A 19,123-nucleotide genomic window follows, 5' to 3' on the forward strand; every position below is an offset into this window, starting at 1 on the left:
AGATAGATCTACCTACCTGAATTTCAGGAACAATTGTAAATTGTTTCTCTCTTTGAAATCTCGCTCCTCTGGAGACCCTGCTCAACAGGTCAAGATTGTTGTATCGTTCCTACGGGGCGACCCTCAGAATTGGGCATTTGCATTGGCACCAGGGGATCCTGCATTGCTCAGTGTGGATGCGTTTTTTCTGGCATTGGGATTGCTCTATGAGGAACCTAACCTAGAGATTCAGGCTGAAAAGGCTTTATTGGCCCTCTCTCAGGGGCATGATGAAGCGGAAATATATTGTCAGAAATTTCGGAAATGGTCGGTGCTTACTCAGTGGAATGAGTGCGCCCTGGCTGCAAACTTCAGAAATGGTCTTTCTGAGGCCATTAAGGATATTATGGTGGGGTTCCCTGCGCCTACAGGTCTGAATGAGTCTATGGCTATGGCCATTCAGATTGATCGGCGTTTACGGGAGCGCAAACCCGTGCACCAGTTGGCGGTGTCTTCTGAACAGGCACCTGAGACTATGCAATGTGATAGAATTCAGTCCAGAAGTGAACGGCAAAATTATAGGCGGAAAAATGGTTTGTGTTTTTATTGTGGTGATTCAGCTCATGTTATATCAGCATGCTCTAAACGCACAAAAAGGGTTGATAAATCTTTTGCCATTGATACTCTGCAGTCTAAGTTCATTTTGTCTGTGACTCTGATTTTTTCACTGTCTTCCATTTCCGTCGATGCCTATGTGGATTCAGGTGCTGCCCTGAGTCTTATGGATTGGTCATTTGCTAAACGCTGCGGTTTTAGTCTAGAGCCTCTGGAAGTTCCTATTCCTCTGAAAGGAATTGATTCTACACCATTGGCTATGAATAAACCGCAGTATTGGACACAAGTGACCATGCGCATGACTCCCGTTCATCAGGAGGTGATTCGCTTCCTTGTACTGTATAATTTACATGATGTACTAGTGCTTGGTCTGCCATGGTTACAAACTCATAATCCTGTCCTGGACTGGAAAACAATGTCTGTGCTAAGCTGGGGATGTCACGGGGTTCATGATGATGCACCTTCGATTTCTATAGCTTCATCTACTCCTTCGGAGATCCCTGCATTTTTGTCGGATTATAGGGATGTTTTTGAGGAGCCTAAGCTCAATTCGCTCCCTCCCCATAGAGAGTGTGACTGTGCTATAGAATTGATTCCTGGCAGTAAGTTCCCTAAGGGTCGTTTATTTAATCTGTCACTGCCAGAGCATACTGCTATGCGGAATTATATTAAGGAGTCCTTGGAAAAGGGACATATTCGTCCATCTTCGTCCCCTCTGGGAGCAGGTTTTTTTTTCGTGGCAAAAAAGGATGGTTCCCTTAGGCCTTGTATAGATTATCGCCTTCTGAATAAGATTACAGTCAAATACCAGTATCCATTGCCATTATTTACTGATTTGTTTGCTCGCATTAAGGGGGCTAGGTGGTTCACTAAAATAGATCTTCGTGGTGCGTATAATCTGGTGCGGATAAAACAGGGTGATGAGTGGAAAACCGCATTTAATACGCCTGAGGGCCATTTTGAGTATTTGGTAATGCCTTTTGGACTCTCCAATGCTCCGTCAGTCTTTCAGTCCTTTATGCACAATATTTTCCGTGAATATCTGGATAAGTTTATGATTGTGTATTTGGATGATATTTTGGTGTTTTCTGATGACTGGGAGTCTCATGTTCTACAGGTCAGGAAGGTGTTTCAGGTTTTGCGGGCCAATTCTCTGTTTGTGAAGGGCTCAAAGTGTCTCTTCGGAGTCCAGAAGATTTCTTTTTTGGGGTACATTTTTTCTCCTTCTACTATTGAGATGGATCCCGTTAAGGTTCAGGCTATTTGTGACTGGACACAACCTACATCTGTTAAGAGCCTTCAGAAGTTCTTGGGGTTTGCTAATTTTTATCGTCGGTTCATTGCTAATTTTTCCAGTATTGTTAAACCTTTGACTGATTTGACTAAAAAGGGTGCTGATGTTGCTGATTGGTCTCCTGCGGCCGTGGAGGCCTTTCGGGAACTTAAGCGCCGGTTTTCTTCTGCTCCTGTGTTGTGTCAACCAGATGTTTCACTTCCTTTCCAGGTGGAGGTTGATGCTTCCGAGATTGGAGCGGGGGCGGTTTTGTCACAGAGAAGTTCTAATGGCTCGGTGATGAAGCCATGTGCTTACTTCTCTAGAAAATTCTCGCCCGCCGAGCGCAATTATGATGTGGGTAATCGGGAGCTTTTGGCCATGAAGTGGGCATTTGAGGAGTGGCGTCATTGGCTTGAGGGTGCTAAACATCGCGTGGTGGTCTTGACTGATCACAAGAATCTCATTTACCTTGAGTCTGCCAGGCGTTTGAATCCTAGACAGGCTCGTTGGTCGTTATTTTTTTCTCGTTTCAATTTCGTGGTTTCATACCTGCCAGGTTCAAAGAATGTGAAGGCAGATGCTCTTTCCAGGAGTTTTGTGCCTGACTCTCCTGGAGACACTGGGCCTGCTGGTATCCTTAGGGATGGGGTAATATTGTCCGCCGTGTCCCCAGACTTGCGACGCGCATTGCAGGAGTTTCAGGTGGATAAACCGGATCGATATCCACCAGAAAGACTGTTTGTTCCGGATGATTGGACCAGTAGAGTCATCTCCGAGGTCCATTCTTCTGTGTTGGCTGGTCATCCTGGAATATTTGGTACAAGAGACTTGGTGGCCAGGTCTTTTTGGTGGCCTTCCTTGTCTAGGGATGTGCGTACCTTTGTGCAGTCTTGTGAAGTGTGTGCTCGAGCTAAGCCTTGCTGTTCACGGGCTAGTGGGTTGTTGTTATCCTTGCCCATCCCGAAGAGGCCTTGGACGCACATTTCCATGGATTTTATTTCTGATCTCCCGGTTTCACAGAAAATGTCCGTTATCTGGGTTGTGTGTGACCGCTTTTCTAAGATGGTTCATTTGGTGCCCTTGCCTAAGTTGCCCTCCTCCTCTGAGTTGGTTCCTTTGTTTTTTCAGAACGTGGTTCGTTTGCATGGGATTCCGGAGAATATCGTTTCTGACAGGGGATCCCAGTTTGTGTCTAGATTTTGGCGGACGTTTTGTGCCAAGATGGGCATTGATTTGTCTTTCTCGTCTGCATTCCATCCTCAGACGAATGGCCAGACGGAGCGAACTAATCAGACCTTGGAAACTTATTTGAGGTGTTTTGTTTCTGCTGATCAGGATGACTGGGTTGCTTTTTTGCCACTGGCCGAATTTGCTCTTAATAATCGGGCTAGTTCGGCCACGTTGGTCTCTCCTTTTTTTTGTAATTCGGGGTTTCATCCTCGTTTTTCCTCTGGTCAGGTGGAGTCTTCGGATTGTCCGGGAGTGGACGTGGTGGTGGACAGGCTACATCACATTTGGAATCAGGTGGTGGACAATTTGAAGTTATCTCAGGAGAAGACTCAGCAGTTTGCTAATCGCCGTCGCCGCGTGGGTCCCCGACTTCTTGTTGGGGACTTGGTGTGGTTGTCTTCTCGTTTTGTCCCTATGAAGGTCTCTTCTAAGTTCAAGCCTCGGTTCATCGGTCCTTATAGGATCTCGGAGATTCTTAACCCTGTATCTTTCCGTTTGGATCTCCCAGCATCGTTCGCTATTCATAATGTGTTCCATCGGTCGTTGTTGCGGAGGTATGAGGTGCCTGTTGTTCCTTCGGTCGAGCCTCCTGCTCCGGTGCTGGTGGAGGGAGAATTGGAGTATGTTGTTGAAAAGATCTTGGATTCTCGTGTTTCCAGACGCAAACTCCAGTATTTGGTTAAGTGGAAGGGTTATGGTCAGGAGGACAATTCCTGGGTGGTCGCCTCCGATGTTCATGCGACTGATTTGGTCCGCGCCTTCCATAGAGCTCACCCTGATCGCCCTGGGGGTTCTCGTGAGGGTTCGGTGACCCCTCCTCAAGGGGGGGGTACTGTTGTGGATTCTGTTTGCGGGCTCCCTCTGGTGGTTACTGCTGGTACTGGGTGACTTTGGTGGGTTGCGGCCTTTGGTTTCCATCTGTCCATCAGAGGCTGGGTGTTTCCTATTTTACCTGGCCTCTCTGTCATTTCCCTTGCCGGCTATCAATGTGTTCAGATGTGCTCTGTTTGGTTCCTGCCTACCTGCTCCCAGATCTTTCAGGATAAGCTAAGTGCTGATTTTCAGTTGTTTGGTTTTTTGTCCAGCTTGCTTAGAATGTCTCTTTGTTAGCTGGTTGCTCTAGTGGACTGAGGTTCTCCCCATGTGCCATGAGTTGGCACATGGGTTCTTGTAATCTCAGGATGGTTTTTTTGATTAGGGTTTTTTGCTGACCGCTCAGTCCCCTTTTGTGTCATTCTGCTTTCTAGTTTTCAGCGGGCCTCTATTTGCTAAAGCTATATACATCATCTCTATGTATGTGCCTTCCTCTCATTTCACCGTCAATACATGTGGGGGGCAACTATATCTTTGGGGTTAATTCCTCTGGAGGCAAGTGAGGTCTTTGTTTTCTCTGCAGTACTAGTTAGCTCTTAGGCTGGTGCGTGGCGTCTAGAACCAACGTAGGCACGCTCCCTGGCTATCTCTAGTTGCGTTTGTCAGGCGTAGGGCAGCGGTCAGCCCAGGTTCCATCACCCTAGAGCTCGTCCGATATTTATTATACTTTGCTTATCCTGTGCTATCCCTAGCCATTGGGGATTCATGACACATTTCCACTCAAGTTGGATCAGCCTGTAATTTGATTTTCCACTTTGATTTTGAGTATTGTTCCAAATCCAGACCTCCATTGGTTAATAAATTTGATTTCCATTGATGATTTTTGTGTGATTTTGATGTCAGCAGATTCAACTTTGTACAGAACAAAGTATTCAATGAGAATATTTCATTCATTCAGATCTATGATGTGTTATTTGAGTGTTCCCTTTATTTTTCTATGGGGGATGGGGCAAGAAACAACGATTCGGACTGGCTGTGTCTTTTTCTTTATTATGCTTTATATATTTTATTGTTTTATTTATTTATTGTGTACACTGTTCCCCCTCATAAGATCTTATAAGATCTTTAGGGGGCATTTTACCATATTTTTAGGGGGCGCTTTACCAACTTTTTTTTTTTTTTTCTGATTTCCCCTGTAACTGAGGCTGGTAAATTGGTCCCAGTTGCAGGAGAAAATCAATCTCTTTTCTGTACGGCAGAGCGGAATAGGTTTCCTAGGACCCAGAAGCTCATGTTTGTCCGGAGAACGAAGTGCTTCCTAATCTGTATACACAGTGCTTGTACAGAGTGACAGAGAAGGTATACATGATCATAAAACATTTCTGCCTTCTCTGCAGGAAATCTAGCTGTGTCTGACAACCATCTCCCTCAATGTTGTGCAGCTGCTCTACAATGCAGCGACACGCAGCAGAACAGAATGGCGACTGCTCAGACGTTTATAGTCTATAGTTGATCCTGGAGTAGTTAAAGGGGTTGTCCACCTTTGGGAAATTTATTTTTCCTTAAATGCATATATCATTTTTCGTAATTGGTTTTCAAAATGTTGCACCATTTGCCTTCTATAGCCTTTGTATTGTGCAGTGTAAAACTGGCTGCAGAATCAGTCAACTCATTAGGAGAGTCTGACAGGGAGTTCGTAACTCTTTTATATGCCTTTTTGTCAGCTCCTCTCAACGGATTTATGACTACAACGTTGAATGTGCAAATAATCAAGGAGCCTGTAAAAGCAACATCATGCAACATTTTTAATGAAACCCCAATGGCTTATGTTGGAAGAAAGAAGGGTATTCCAAGATCTAATGTTTAAAATGTACTTTGTTCATGGAACAACCCCTTTAAGGGCATGTCGAAGTCAGTCACAGAAAGCATGAGCTGCAGGAGGAGCTTTATGCCCTTTATGGCCTGCAACTTGAAGGTGAAGGTGAAGGAAGGACACATTAACCTATGTAGTGTGCCGCCTTGGACTAGCTCTGAACAGGTAGATTACCTCTGTAACTGTACATGGCGGAGGAAGCAGTGCCTGTACTGAGTGGACGAAAACACTGCATTGTGAGAGGAAACTCCACTGTAAGTGACCTAGAACCTGGGAAACATCTAAGGACTTGCTGTGGATTCTCAGAGAGAAATACATAGTCTTTAGGGGCCAAGGAAAATTGAGACACCTGAGGGAGCGTGAGGTGTATCGCCAAGAGTGTGTCGTGACGTTCCAACAGTCATCCAGGCATACAATGTCCAACGCCAGGACAGCCAAGGCTGAAGAGCCGTTCTGTGACTGAAGTGAGGTGCGACTGTGAGAAAAGAGGTCCGAGGGGTGAGAGAGTTGCTATGAAAAAGTAAACTACATTGTAAGGAACCCAGACAAAGGTGAGAGACTTTCAGAGGTGGACGGAGTAAGGAGTTTTGACAGAGAAAGTAAGAGAAACCCTAATGGCCAAATTGTCTTCTCCAAAGGACTATGTATAAGTTAAAAAAATGTTCCTCATACAAATAAAGTAAGCACTAAGCTGTCTTGTGTCTGCTTCATCCCCAATAGAGGAATCACCAACCTGGGCTGAACATTAGTTGCAAAAAGGGTTACTAGCTATAACAATGGCCGAATATCGACATAGTAAGTCAATTGCTAAGTTTTTGCCACCCAATCTAAGAGCAGCATAAAGTAGGAGCAACGTGTCACTTACTGGGCTGCTTACTGCAATTTTGATAAAATCATAGTTTTATCAGAATGAGGTTAGCACTAGAGGACTAGTAAACCTGCAGCCATGTGGTCTTGCATATTCATGAGATCTGTATAATCCCGCCCCCACCACTGATTGGCAGTTTCCTGCCTATGCACAGTGTACACAGAAAGCTGTCAATCAGTGGCAAAACTTCTAGATCGGCAGCAGAGAAAACTGTGATTTTACCAAAAGTATAGCAAGCTGCTCAGTAAGTGATACATCTCTGGAATCAAGGGTCTCTGTCTCTACATTAGGGTCTCGGTCTCTCATATGAGGGTGCAAAAACCTGACAGATTCCCTTTAAAGGGCACTCTATATAAATATGATTATGCATGTTATTATTACCTAAATCTGCATAAGGGGGTTGTCCAGACGATGTTTTTCTTTAAACTGCAAGCAAGTTTGTAAAATAACAATAGAAGCCCTACTCACTACACAGATCCTCCGCCACTCCAGTTCTGACGCTTCCCAGTCACCACAGTCCCTGTCATTTCTACTCCGGTAATGACTTTCCGAAACAGACATGTGAAAGCCAATCACTCGAAGCATAGTTGATTTGTGACCACCGATCCTAGTAATCGGCCACAATGATCACCAGAGGTTATTCTTATACTGTATTACTTATTTTGATATTCTATCGTTTTCCTTGCTTTATATATCTTGATTAAAAAATTATTGGACAAGCCCTATAAAATAGACAACCCGTTACGGAAATGAAATAGCCGATGATTACCGCCTTTCAGCAGGATTGAAAAATTACGGTGGCTTCCGGTCAGTCCCCTCGCTAACTGTCCATACACGTAGGGATGAACATTAATGACAATTCTGAAATCCCGTAGAAGGTGGTAACATTTGAACTTTCCTTAAACTTTTCCTAATGTAAATATCCCTGCTCGAAGACACGGCTTCAAAAGAAACTAAGCTGATTTGGAGTTTACCGTGGACCTACAGTCATGGCCAAAAGTGTTGGCACCCTTGAAATTGTTTCAGAAAATGAAATATTTCTCCTAGAAAATTATTGCAATTACACATGTGTTGTTATACACACGGTTATTTCCTTTGTGTTTATAGGAACAACACAAACAAAGAGGGAAAAAAAAGGGCAAATTGGACATAATTTCACACAAAACCTCCAAAATGGCCAGACAAAATTGTTGGCACCCTCAACTTAATATTTGGTTACACACCCTTTGGAATAAATAACTATAAACATCACCAAGATTCTTATACCTCTTAGCTCGAGTTTTGGACCACTCTTCTTTTGTAAACTGCTCCAGGTCTCTGATATGTGAAGGCACCTTCTCCCAACAGCAATTGTAAGATCTCTCCACATGTGTTCAATGTGATTTAGATCCAAACTCATTGGTGGCCTCTTGAGAACTCTCCACCACTTTGTTTCCGTCCATTACCTGGGTGCTTCATGAAGTATGTTTGGGGTCATTCCCCTGCTAGAAGACCCATGACATAAGCAGCAAACCCATCTTTCCAACACTGGGCACAACATTGGGCCCCAAAATCCATTGGTAATCTTCAGATTTCGTGTTGCATTGCACACAGTCAAGGTACCCATTGCCAAAAGCAGCAAAAAATCTGTGAACCTCCACTATATTTGACTTTTCTTTGTAGTCCTCATTCTGTTTTCGGTAAACAGTAGAATGCTGCGCTTGCCCAAAAAGCTCTATCTTGAACTCATCTCTCCACAAGACCCTTCCATAGAAGGATTTTGGCTTACTCATATACATTTTGGTAAACTGCAGTCTAGCTTTTTTATAACCGTTTGTCAGCAGTGGTGTCCTCTTGGGTCTCCTGCCGTTACGTTTCACTTCTTTCAAATGTCGACGGATAGTTTGCGCTTATACTGATGCACCCTGAGCTTGCAGGACAGCTTGAGTTTCTTTGGAACTTGATTGGGGCTGCTTATCCACCATCCGGACTATCCTGCGTTTCAACGTTTCATCAATTTTTCTCTGACGTCCACATCCAGGGAGATTAACTACGGCGCTATTGGTTATAAACTTCTTGATTTTGTTGTGCACTGTGGACAAAGAAACATCAAGATCTCTGGAGATGGACTTGTAACCTTGAGATTGATATTTTTCAACAATTTTTGGTTCTCAAGTTCTCAGACAGTTCCCTTCTCCTTTTTGTGTTCTCCATGCATAATTGTGGCACAGACAGGCACACAATGCAAAGATTGAGTGAACTTCTCACCTTTTTATCTGGTTTCAGGTGTGATTTTCATATTGCCCACACTAGTTACTTGCCACAGGTTAAGTTTGAACGAGCATCACATGCATCAAAAAAGGTTGTCTACCCACAATTTAGGAAAGGTGCCAACTATTTTGCCCTCCCATTATGGGAGTTTTGTGTGAAATTATGTCCAATTTGCCTTTTTTTCTTTTTTTTGTATGTTGTTCCAATACATACAAGGGAAATAAACGTGTGTATAACAAAACATGTGTAATGGCAATAATTTTCTGGGAGAAATACTTCATTTTCTGGCAATAATTTTCTGGGAGAAATACTTCATTTTCTGGAACAATTTCAAGGGTGCCAAAACTTTCGGCGGTGATTGTATAACTTAATCTCATATTATACCATCTGTACTTACATGTAACTCCCTTCTCCAGGCTCTCATAGTATCCACAAAAGCAGATCTGCTGAAGCAAATTTGGATGAAATCTTTCAAAAGCTTTTACTTCTTTCAAACGGGCAAATATTATGTCTACATCTTCTCCCGAACGTTCCAATGGCCTAAAAAGCAATCAAACACAAAAAATATATCAAAATCACAAAAATAACAGGACACGAGTAAAAAATATTCGAAGAGTGTGAAGTTTTACACTTGAGAGTCATAGCTTGGGTGCGTGTGAAGCGGAGACCACGGCATCGAGGTGAGGTGGCAATTAGTAAGACACGATTTGACAGCTGTCACACCACGGAACAAATGGTGTAGAAAACGACAAATACATGGACCCGAGCTGCCAGATAGGACTAACCCTTCATTTCCAATACACTGACCGTGCAGCTATGGTATATTTCATGAATATCTTAAGTGGTAGTTTTGACCTTAAGTCTATATAAAGCATTTTCATCAACGCTGATCTTTAGGATAGGCCATCACCATGAGATCAGTGGGGGACTAGCTTTCAGGGACCCCCACCAATCAAGTAGGTAACTTTTGGAATTTTGGCGTGGCTAGATATGCAAATAGGTCCAAGTCAGATTTATAATTTGTGATTTTTTAAAAATATCTCTAGATAAGTGTTATATTAAAATATACACCAAAGTTACATTATAATTAATTTTGGCGCATCAATGGGGTGTTCATGCAAAAGAACATGACATCTATGCCAGCCATGAGCTCTGGTACATTTTAGCTACAATGCATGCCAGGTTTTTAGCATACATTTCAGTACATATGTCACAATGCGGTAGGCCACGGCCTCTTTGGCTAAGTCCCACCTACTGACGCTTTGAAAAAGGGTTTGGGCTGGCTCAAAAGAGCAAATAGGTGCAACATTTTGCATCCTGGCAGATTGAAAGCAGTGATAAATGTATGACCACTGAAGGAAGGGGTCTCATAATCCCACGTGAATGGCGCATCTGTACAAATTATTGTCACAGTTCTATTCACTTCTATGGGACTGACAAAGCTGCCATCTCTGTCAATCCAATAGAAGAAAATAGAGAACTGTTCAAGTATGCAAACTAATGGTTCACTCAAGGGACTTTGGGACCCCCATTTTTGAGATTAATGCATATTCCAACAGTCAGACCATCAGCGATCTTACATTTATCGCCAATCTGGTGCATCGCTATTTTTCCCACCAAATTTCAGACACATAATGGAGTCAATAAGGTTTGTGGCGGCCATCATGTAATGGATCTGAAAATACATTGTAGCTTCTGTTATAAATGGAGACTAAGGCTATGTGCACATGTTGTGGATTAGGCTTAGGAATTTCTGGTGCGGATTCTGCATCTCTTGGCAGAAAATGCAGGTGCGGATATGATGCGTTTTTTGCTGCGGATTTTGTGCGGTTTTGCTGCGGATTTTGTGCGGATTTACTGCGTTTTTTACCCCTGTGGATTTCTGTAATGGAATGGGTACAAAAACGCTGCAGATCCGCAAAAAAGAAGTGACATGCTTCTTCTTTTAATCCGCAGCGTTTCCGCACTGAATTTTCCGCTCCATTAGCACAGCATTTTTTTTTTTTACCATTGATTTACATTGTACTGTAAATCACTTGCGGATCTGCAGCGTTTCTGCACCCTAAACCTCCGAGAAATAAAATACAAAACAAACCACCAAGAAAATTGTGTCCAAAACCATTACAATTAAAGAAGTTGGCCAATACTTGACAATCCCTAATTAATGAGCCAGGAAGGAGAAAAAAAATAATATTCATCTCCCAGACAGTGATTCTTTTGTCTCAGTTTGGACAAAAATGTGAACGCTGCTGACAATCAGTGGCTGCTGATTCGCTGCAGTGTTCGCCATCAGATCACAAGGGACCATAGTACTGACTACGGATGAGCACCACGGGTTGGGAGAATTATTTTTTTCTCAACTCTCTGGGCCCATTAATACGCTACTATACAGTAGGAGAAAACCCCTTTAAGTTTATTTAAAGGTTTATATTTCATTGCACTTCTTGATGAGTGCCTATTTTATGCCTTGATGATCATTTGATGCCTATTTCGCCTTCATTCTTTCAGCAGATGGTCCATGAAAATATTTTAGGCTTTGTAATAGCACGTGTGTCCAGTACAGCTCTGCTCGGCTACTTTAAGGCTATGTGCACACATCCGGAATTGCAGCGGAAATTTCTGCGGCAATTTCGGAACTCCCTGCTGCGGGAAAAATGCATGTGGAATTGGCATGCGTTTTCCCGCTAAACACTAGCTTGGAAAACTGATTGACAGGTTGGTCACACTTCTCAAACATAGTGTTTGACAAGTGTGACCAACTTTTTACTATTGATGCTGCCTATGCAGCATCAATAGTAAAAAAATATAATGTTAAAAATAATTTAAAAAAAAATAAAAAATCATGATATTGTTTTTTAACAATTATATGGTTCCCAGGGCCAGGAGGAGAGTCTCCTCTCCTCCACCCTGGGTACCAACCGCACATGATCCGCTTACTTCCCACATGGTGGGCATAGCCCCATGCGGAAAGTAAGCAGATCAATGCATTCCTATGTGTGCGGAATCCCCGCGATTCCGCACAAAGAATGAACATGCTGCGTTTTTTCCCGGAATGCGATTCCGCCGCGGAAAAAAATGCTACATGTGCACAAAAATTGTGGATTGCATTCTAATAATAGGATGCTTAATGTATGCGGGGGTTTTTTTTGCGGTTTTATCGTGTTTTTATAGCGAAAAAAAAGCGAAAAATCCTGAACATGTGCACACAGCCTAAGGATGATGGTGGCGGAATTCACTATATGTGCTCGAGTTTTTGTTTGTTCCTAATTTATTTTTATATGTTGTTCTTTTTGCTTCCACTGTCTGTCCAATACTGTACACTACAAGCAGTAAATACGGTGACAAGGAATACTACGCTGCTGTCAACACTAGATGTCCTCAGAATCCGCGCTAAATTATGTCTGAGGTCTACATACAATTAAATCGTCAAGTCTGAATTTTATCCATGCTGCTTGCATCGGCTTTGGTTGCGTTACTTTTATTCACCAAAAAAGAAGCCAAACTTTCCATTTGGGTCAGAGGCGCTTTATTAACTGAACATCTTTTCAGTTTTTAACCTATATGTAGAACTTGCATAGTTGAAAAAAACAAAAGACTCCAGTTCATCAAGTTCAATCTATATGGTATCTTGTTGATTTGGAAATAGGAAGGCAAAAACCCCAATCTTATAAGGTAAGTGCTAATATTAGGGGACAAAATACCTTTCCTCCAAATCAAAATTAGGGATCATTCACAAGCCCCCTTTTCAAGTACAACTGCTATCCATGTTTTCCACGCATAGTCCTTGCACCTGTGTCTATGGGGCTATTCACATGTCCGAGACAAGTCCGATTTTGATCCCAGGGTCGGAGCAAAATTGGCAATGCAAAGAAATGGCTCCATGAAATAAAAAAAAAATCGGACCGTACTCGGATGACACCCAAGTATGGCCCGATTTTTACGGACTGTCAGAATGGAGAAGGTTGAGATTTTTTTTTTTGTAATTTCTCCACGTATGAGAAAAACAGATGACACTCGGACCACACTGATCAACTCTGATCACAGTCTGAATTGGTCCGTTTTTCTTGTACATGGAAAAAATCGAATGTGTGGAAGTGCCCCAAGACTGGGACTACACGGCAACATTAGCCGCAACCAGGTTGCACGGCCAAGTTGTCCTGTTCAGCCGCCAAATCCTGTTCGGTACTACAAGCACGGGAAGCAAGTTGCAAAAATTGAGAACCAGTAGGATTATTTGATCTTTGCAGGTCACTGTCATGGTATACAGCGATGTAGCAAATACATGGAGCGATCTTTGTCTGTGCGACCTATGTCACAGCTGTGTAAAGGCCACCATACACATCAGATAGCTGTTGGCCAAATGATGGTTAGGTCAACCATTTGGCCAGTAGTCATCGCGGCCATCTCTCCCACACACGAGTGCTTGACCAGCTGGGCGCGCCTGTGTTTCCTGGGAGATAATAGAGTCCGCAGTTGTAAGTTGGACATGACAGGTCAATATTTTCCAGGACAATCAAATGTCCGAGATACTCTGAAGTGGTTAAAAGAAGGTAGTGACATCCTGATTCTTCTGCTAGGAAGGCACTCTGCTGGCAGAGCAAACCACAAGAACAACAGCAATGTTACCAGCAGAGCCGCCTCAGCAAATCTTGGTGGCTCTGCCAGCGTCTAGATCACGTCGTGTGCGCATACCCTAAGGCAGTGTTCCCCAACTCCGGTCCTCAAGAGCCACCAACAGGTCATGTTTTCAGGATTTCCTTAGTATTGCACAGGTGATAATTGCATCACCTGGACAGGCAAGCATTCAATCACCTGTGCAATACTAAAGAAAATCCTGAAAACATGACCTGTTGGTGGTGCTTGAGGACCGGAGTTGGGGAACACTGCCCTAAGGCCTCATTCATATGTCCATGTTAAAAACATGTACGTGAAAAAATGGTGCGGTGCACTGATGGATGTTCGGTGGGTTCGATTTTCGATGGGTGTTCGGCCGGTGTATCGGTCTTTCAGAGTGTCATCAGTGTTTTTCATGGATGGTTAAATAAATGAATTCCAAAATTTCTCCTATACTTTGCAAGGTGACGTCATCCATGTGCTGTACAAGTTTTTCACGGGCCCATAGACTTGTATTGGCCCTTTTCATCCGTGATACCGGCAAAAAACAACATATGTCTTCCTTGTGCTTTGAATGGACATGCAGTCCATAAAAAAAGCACGGACATGTGAACGGCCCCATATATTATAATGGATAAGCATTGTATGCGTGAAAAATATGTCTAGAACAGGTATGAGGAACACGGACGTCTGAATGAGGCCTAAAGGAGAGTTTACACAGATTTTAGAGCAGAAACTCTCCAAATTCTCCTAAAAATATGCTTGGGAGTTTGGAGTTTTTGAGGATAATTTGGAGAGTTTGTGCTTTGTTTTCTTCTCAGTTTCTACTCCAAAACCCAGCGTGAACACACCATAAATACTGCAGATTATAACATAGCAGATTATGGTATCAATTCATCATTTGCACTTTTATTTTTTTAGGTAATTTTCCTGGAAGGTCCCTGGAGGGGATAACGGAAGGGGTCACATGGGATTATGGCACCTAAAGAAGTATGAGTTTTATGGTTTAGGATTCCTAGTTAGTAAATCAATAACTGTCACAGTTTTCTATCCCATTAGGTGTAATGTTTGTGAGGTAATTCTGCTGGTCACTCAAGGGGGCTCGGCCTTAACCTTAGTAACAGCGGCTCGTGATCCTTGATTGCCTGAGTCGTCTGACTGGACCGTGGTGCTGACTGGATGCTATTCTGGCAGCAAGTGGACTAGTTATACGCCCACAGGGGTTTGATCACCTCAGCAGCTGTTTAGCATCTGGAAGAGATACACTCACCCACCAGCACCTTTGTGTATCTTCAGTTCATCTTTTTATGTCGTTTGGTTTTATTGGAGGAATAAATTAACCCACGTTTTGGGGTATTTTTTGGAAGTATTTTGTTTAGTCAAGTCTGCGACTAAACTGATTGAGTTGTTTAAGGTGTTTAATTTAATAAAGAGTATTTTAATGATATATAGGTAACGCTCAATAAAGCCTTGCGGCCATCTCATGCCAAAGCATTGCCTGTAGTCTTTATTTCGGCTGATTAGAGTTAAGTTCTAAAATGAGGTCTACAATCCTGCCTTTTTGTGTTTGTTTTTTTTAACACTGATGGATAGTACCACTAAATTCAGCAAAATAGGCTCACAATGTTTTCCGACTTGACACAAATTCAAAAGTTACTTCTTTTTGTCTCTTTTGCTTTTCTAACCTTTTTAGAGTAAAAATGTCACACGATATCTAACTTTCAATAAGTTTTAACCCCTTTCTACCATCGGACGGAATAGTACGTCTGACGACAGATCCCCTGCTTTGATGCGAGCTCCGGCGGTGAGCCCACATCAAAGCTGGGACCTGTCGCTGTTGAACAGCTGACAATGTGCCCGCAATAGGCGCAGGTGGAATCGTGACTAGTTAAATGCCACTGTCAAACGCTGGCAGCGGCATTTAACAAGCGCTTCCGGCCATCGGCCGGAAATGAGCACACTGCTGACCCCCGTCACGTGATCGGGGGTCATCGGTGCATTGGCATAACAACCAGAGGTCTCCTGAAGATCTCTATTGTTGTTGATGCCAAATTGCTGTGAGTCACCCTGTGGTCGGCGCTCATAGCAATGCTGTAATTCTACTACATAGGAGCGATCTGAGCATCGCTCCTATGTAGCAGAGCCGATCAGGCTATGCCAGCTTCTAGCCTCCCATGGAGGCTATTGATGCATGGCAAAAGTAAAAAAAAAGTTTTAAAAAAATATGAAAAAAATAAAAAAAATTAAAAGTTTAAATCACCCCCATTTCGCCCCATTCAAAATAAAACAATAAAAAAACAAACCTACAAATATTGCGTATCGCCGCGTTCAGTATCGCCCGATCAATAATAAAGAATTAACCTGATCGCTAAACGGCATAGCGAGAAAAAAATTTGAAACGCCAAAATTAAGTTTTTTTGGTCGCCGCGACACTGCATTAAAATGCAATAACGGGCGATCAATAGAATGTATCTGCACCGAAATGGTATCACTAAAAACATCAACACAGCGCACAAAAAATAAGCCCTCACCCAACCAGAGATCCCGAAAAATGGAGACGCTACGGGTGCGCTTTTTCTTTTTTTGTTTGGTGTCTATGAACTCGTAATGACCTGAAGAATCATAAATGCAGGTCAGTTTTAGCACTTAGTGAACCTAGCAAAAAAAAACAAACAAAAAACAAGTGTGGGATTGCACTTTTTTTGCAATTTCACCACACTTGGAATTTTTTTCCTGTTTTCTAGTACACGACATGGTAAAACCAATGGTGTCATTCAAAAGTACAACTCGTCCCACAAAAAATAAGCCCTCACATGGCCATATTGACAGAAAAGTCATGACTCTGGGAAGGAGGGGAGCGGAAAACGAAAACGCAAAACCAAAAAAAGCTCCAAGGAATAAGGGGCTAAAGAGTCACATGTTAGTCTTTAACTGCGCAGAATTTTTAAAAAATATTTTGTACTCTATTAGGGTACTGGATCATAGTGGCGTAAAATAAAATTTTGACATTTCTAAAAGATGCAAATGATGAATTATGGTAGACTAAAACATCTGGATAAGTAAAACCACGCCAATAAGGTGGAACAAAAAAAAAAGACCAAGTAGAATTAACTTAAAAAAGGAGCAAAATAATGAATAAGCAAATAAAAGAGAAAAGACCGGCATAAAGGAACATGTGGTATTACTGCTAAATATCAAACTGATAATGCATCAGGTATAACCGTGTGCTCAACTAAGATGAAGAGATTAGCATAAAAAATGTAGAAAGTGGTGGCATGTACAGGTGCTTCTCACAAAATTAGATAATCAAAAAGTTAATTTATTTCAGCTCTGCAATACAAAAAGTGAAACTCATATATTATATAGTCATTACAAACAGAGTGATCTATTTCAAGTGGTTCTTTCTGTTAATGTTGATGATTATGGTTTACAGCCAATGAAAACCCCAAATTTATCATCTCAGTAAATTTAAACAATTAACAAAAAACACCTGAAAAGGCTTCCTAAGTGTTTATTAATGTCGCTTAGTCTGTTTCAGTAGCTCCACAATCATGGGGAAGACTGCTGACGTGACAGATGTCCAGAACGCAGTCACTGACACACACCACAAGAAGGGTAAGCAACAAAAGGAAAAAGGTGCACAAGCAACTGGGATAATCGCAGCCTTGAAAGGATTGCTAAGAAAATGTCTTTCACAAATTCACAAATGGGATATTGTCAAGAGGAAGATGAAAGACACCATACCCTACAATGCAGACGAGCTGAAGGCTGCTATCAAAGCAACCTGGGCTTCCATAACCCCTCAGCAGTGCCGCAGGCTGATCGCCTCCATGCCATGTTGCATTGATGCAGTAACTGATGCAAAAGGAGCCCTGACCAAATATTGAGTGCATTTACTGAACATACATTTCAGTAGGCCAAGATTTAGGATTTTAAAATAATCTTTCAAGCTGGTGTTATAAAGTATTCTAATTTACTGAGATAATGACTTTGGGGTTTTTATTGGCTGTAAGCCATAATCATCAACATTAACAGAAATAAACACATGAAATTCATTACTCTGTTTGTAATGACTCTAATATATGAGTTTCACTTTTTGTATTGCGTATTGCAGAGCTGAAATAAATTAACTTTTTGATGATATTCTAATTTTGTGAGAAGAGCCTGTAGATTCTATCTTTGAGCCCGTTGAAGTGCAGACAGGCGCGAAACGGCTGTCGTATGCTACATGTGCCACTCTCTCCCTCGCCAGACTTTTTAGTGATGTGAATAAATCTTGGACTTTTAAACTTAATGGTGAGTGCCATCACTTTCTTCACTTTTTTTATTTAAAATAATGAATACCAAATAAAATAAATAATTAAAAAAAACACTATTAAAATTTTTTTACTCCAGTAGGCGTAAGACGGAAAACGAATCTTCACTCCTTATACATTCCCATGATGTAACGGACAAATCCAAAACCACATGTGTCAGCGAAGTTTACTATGGCTACAAAGTTTTTCCAGCAAAATCGTGCAGCCAATTAACACTCTATTAGGAAAATCTGTCCACCATATATGACCGTGAGAACGTAACACATGGGGGCATAGTTTACTCCCTGGTCTCCAACATCAGCATCTAAAAAATATATTTTAATAAGGTGCTTGTTAAAAAATGCTATGGAAACCTACATGGTATCACACACATGAAAATGTGTATATCACGTGTACTCTCCATGGTCTGCAGATTTCCCCAATACAGTCAATCAGGAAGATGCGGGACCTATATAATATGTTGCAGTAATTAAACCTGTCTTTTCATGCTTGTTTTATTTCACATGTCCATGTTGCTCTTCAGTGTGTCTATAACCTGCCGCGCCTCTGTGATAGATCTGCACAACGGTAGAAACAGATCACAGAAATTCCGGGTACCATGCTGAGATACCGAGTAGCTGTAAGACTTATAAAAAATTCATTCTTAGATATCTCTCCAGATACAACAAGTCTACAAACTGCTACAAGTTCTACTCATGCTACATCGGCTATAAACATGAAGGCAAAAAGGTATCATGTTTCTGTTCATCATATGAAACCCTTTATTCAAAATCTTCCCATCTTAATCAGTTTGCAGTACAACTTTGCAATAAACACCCCATCTTGATTGTGAAGATGCAGGACAGAAATCCAAGAATCCAAGAGGTTTTGTCAAGGGATTGTTCTCCTGTGCATAGAACTGCATAGACTCTTCTCCACATAAGAAGATGAGCTCTCCAGGAAATGCTAAGCTGAATATCTATTACCGTACTTTGAATTCCTTTGCAATTTCCATAAGCAAATTGCCTTTTCACAGAAAAAGTCATAGTTACTCACCGATAACGGTGTTTCTCAGAGCCCATGACAGCACCACGGAGAGGGGATCCGCCCTTCAGGGACAGGAAACCTACAGATAAAAGGGGGTACCTCTCCCCTGCATCAGTTGGTTTACAGAGCATCAGAGGACCTCCAGGTTAGTGACAACAAAAAATATATATATACACATTATGGTATTTCTTATCAGAGAAGGAACAACGTGCCTATATTGGATTATACTATGTACATAAAAATCTGCTCACCGCACTCGTGAT

General features: G+C 42.0%; 1 protein-coding gene across 4 annotated transcripts in view; it reads right to left on the reverse strand.

Moving 5' to 3' along the window:
• RAPGEF4 (Rap guanine nucleotide exchange factor 4) overlaps positions 1–19,123 on the reverse strand; it is a 310,050-nt gene that overhangs the window by 279,456 nt on the left and 11,471 nt on the right. For all 4 annotated transcript variants that reach the window (XM_077272682.1, XM_077272680.1, XM_077272681.1 and 1 more), the window contains exon 2: positions 9,302–9,444. In XM_077272682.1, the coding sequence (XP_077128797.1) occupies positions 9,302–9,444 (143 nt within the window). The remainder of the gene's footprint in view (positions 1–9,301; positions 9,445–19,123) is intronic.

This window comes from Ranitomeya variabilis, chromosome 7, assembly GCF_051348905.1.
Source record: "Ranitomeya variabilis isolate aRanVar5 chromosome 7, aRanVar5.hap1, whole genome shotgun sequence".
NCBI lineage: Eukaryota > Metazoa > Chordata > Amphibia > Anura > Dendrobatidae > Ranitomeya > Ranitomeya variabilis.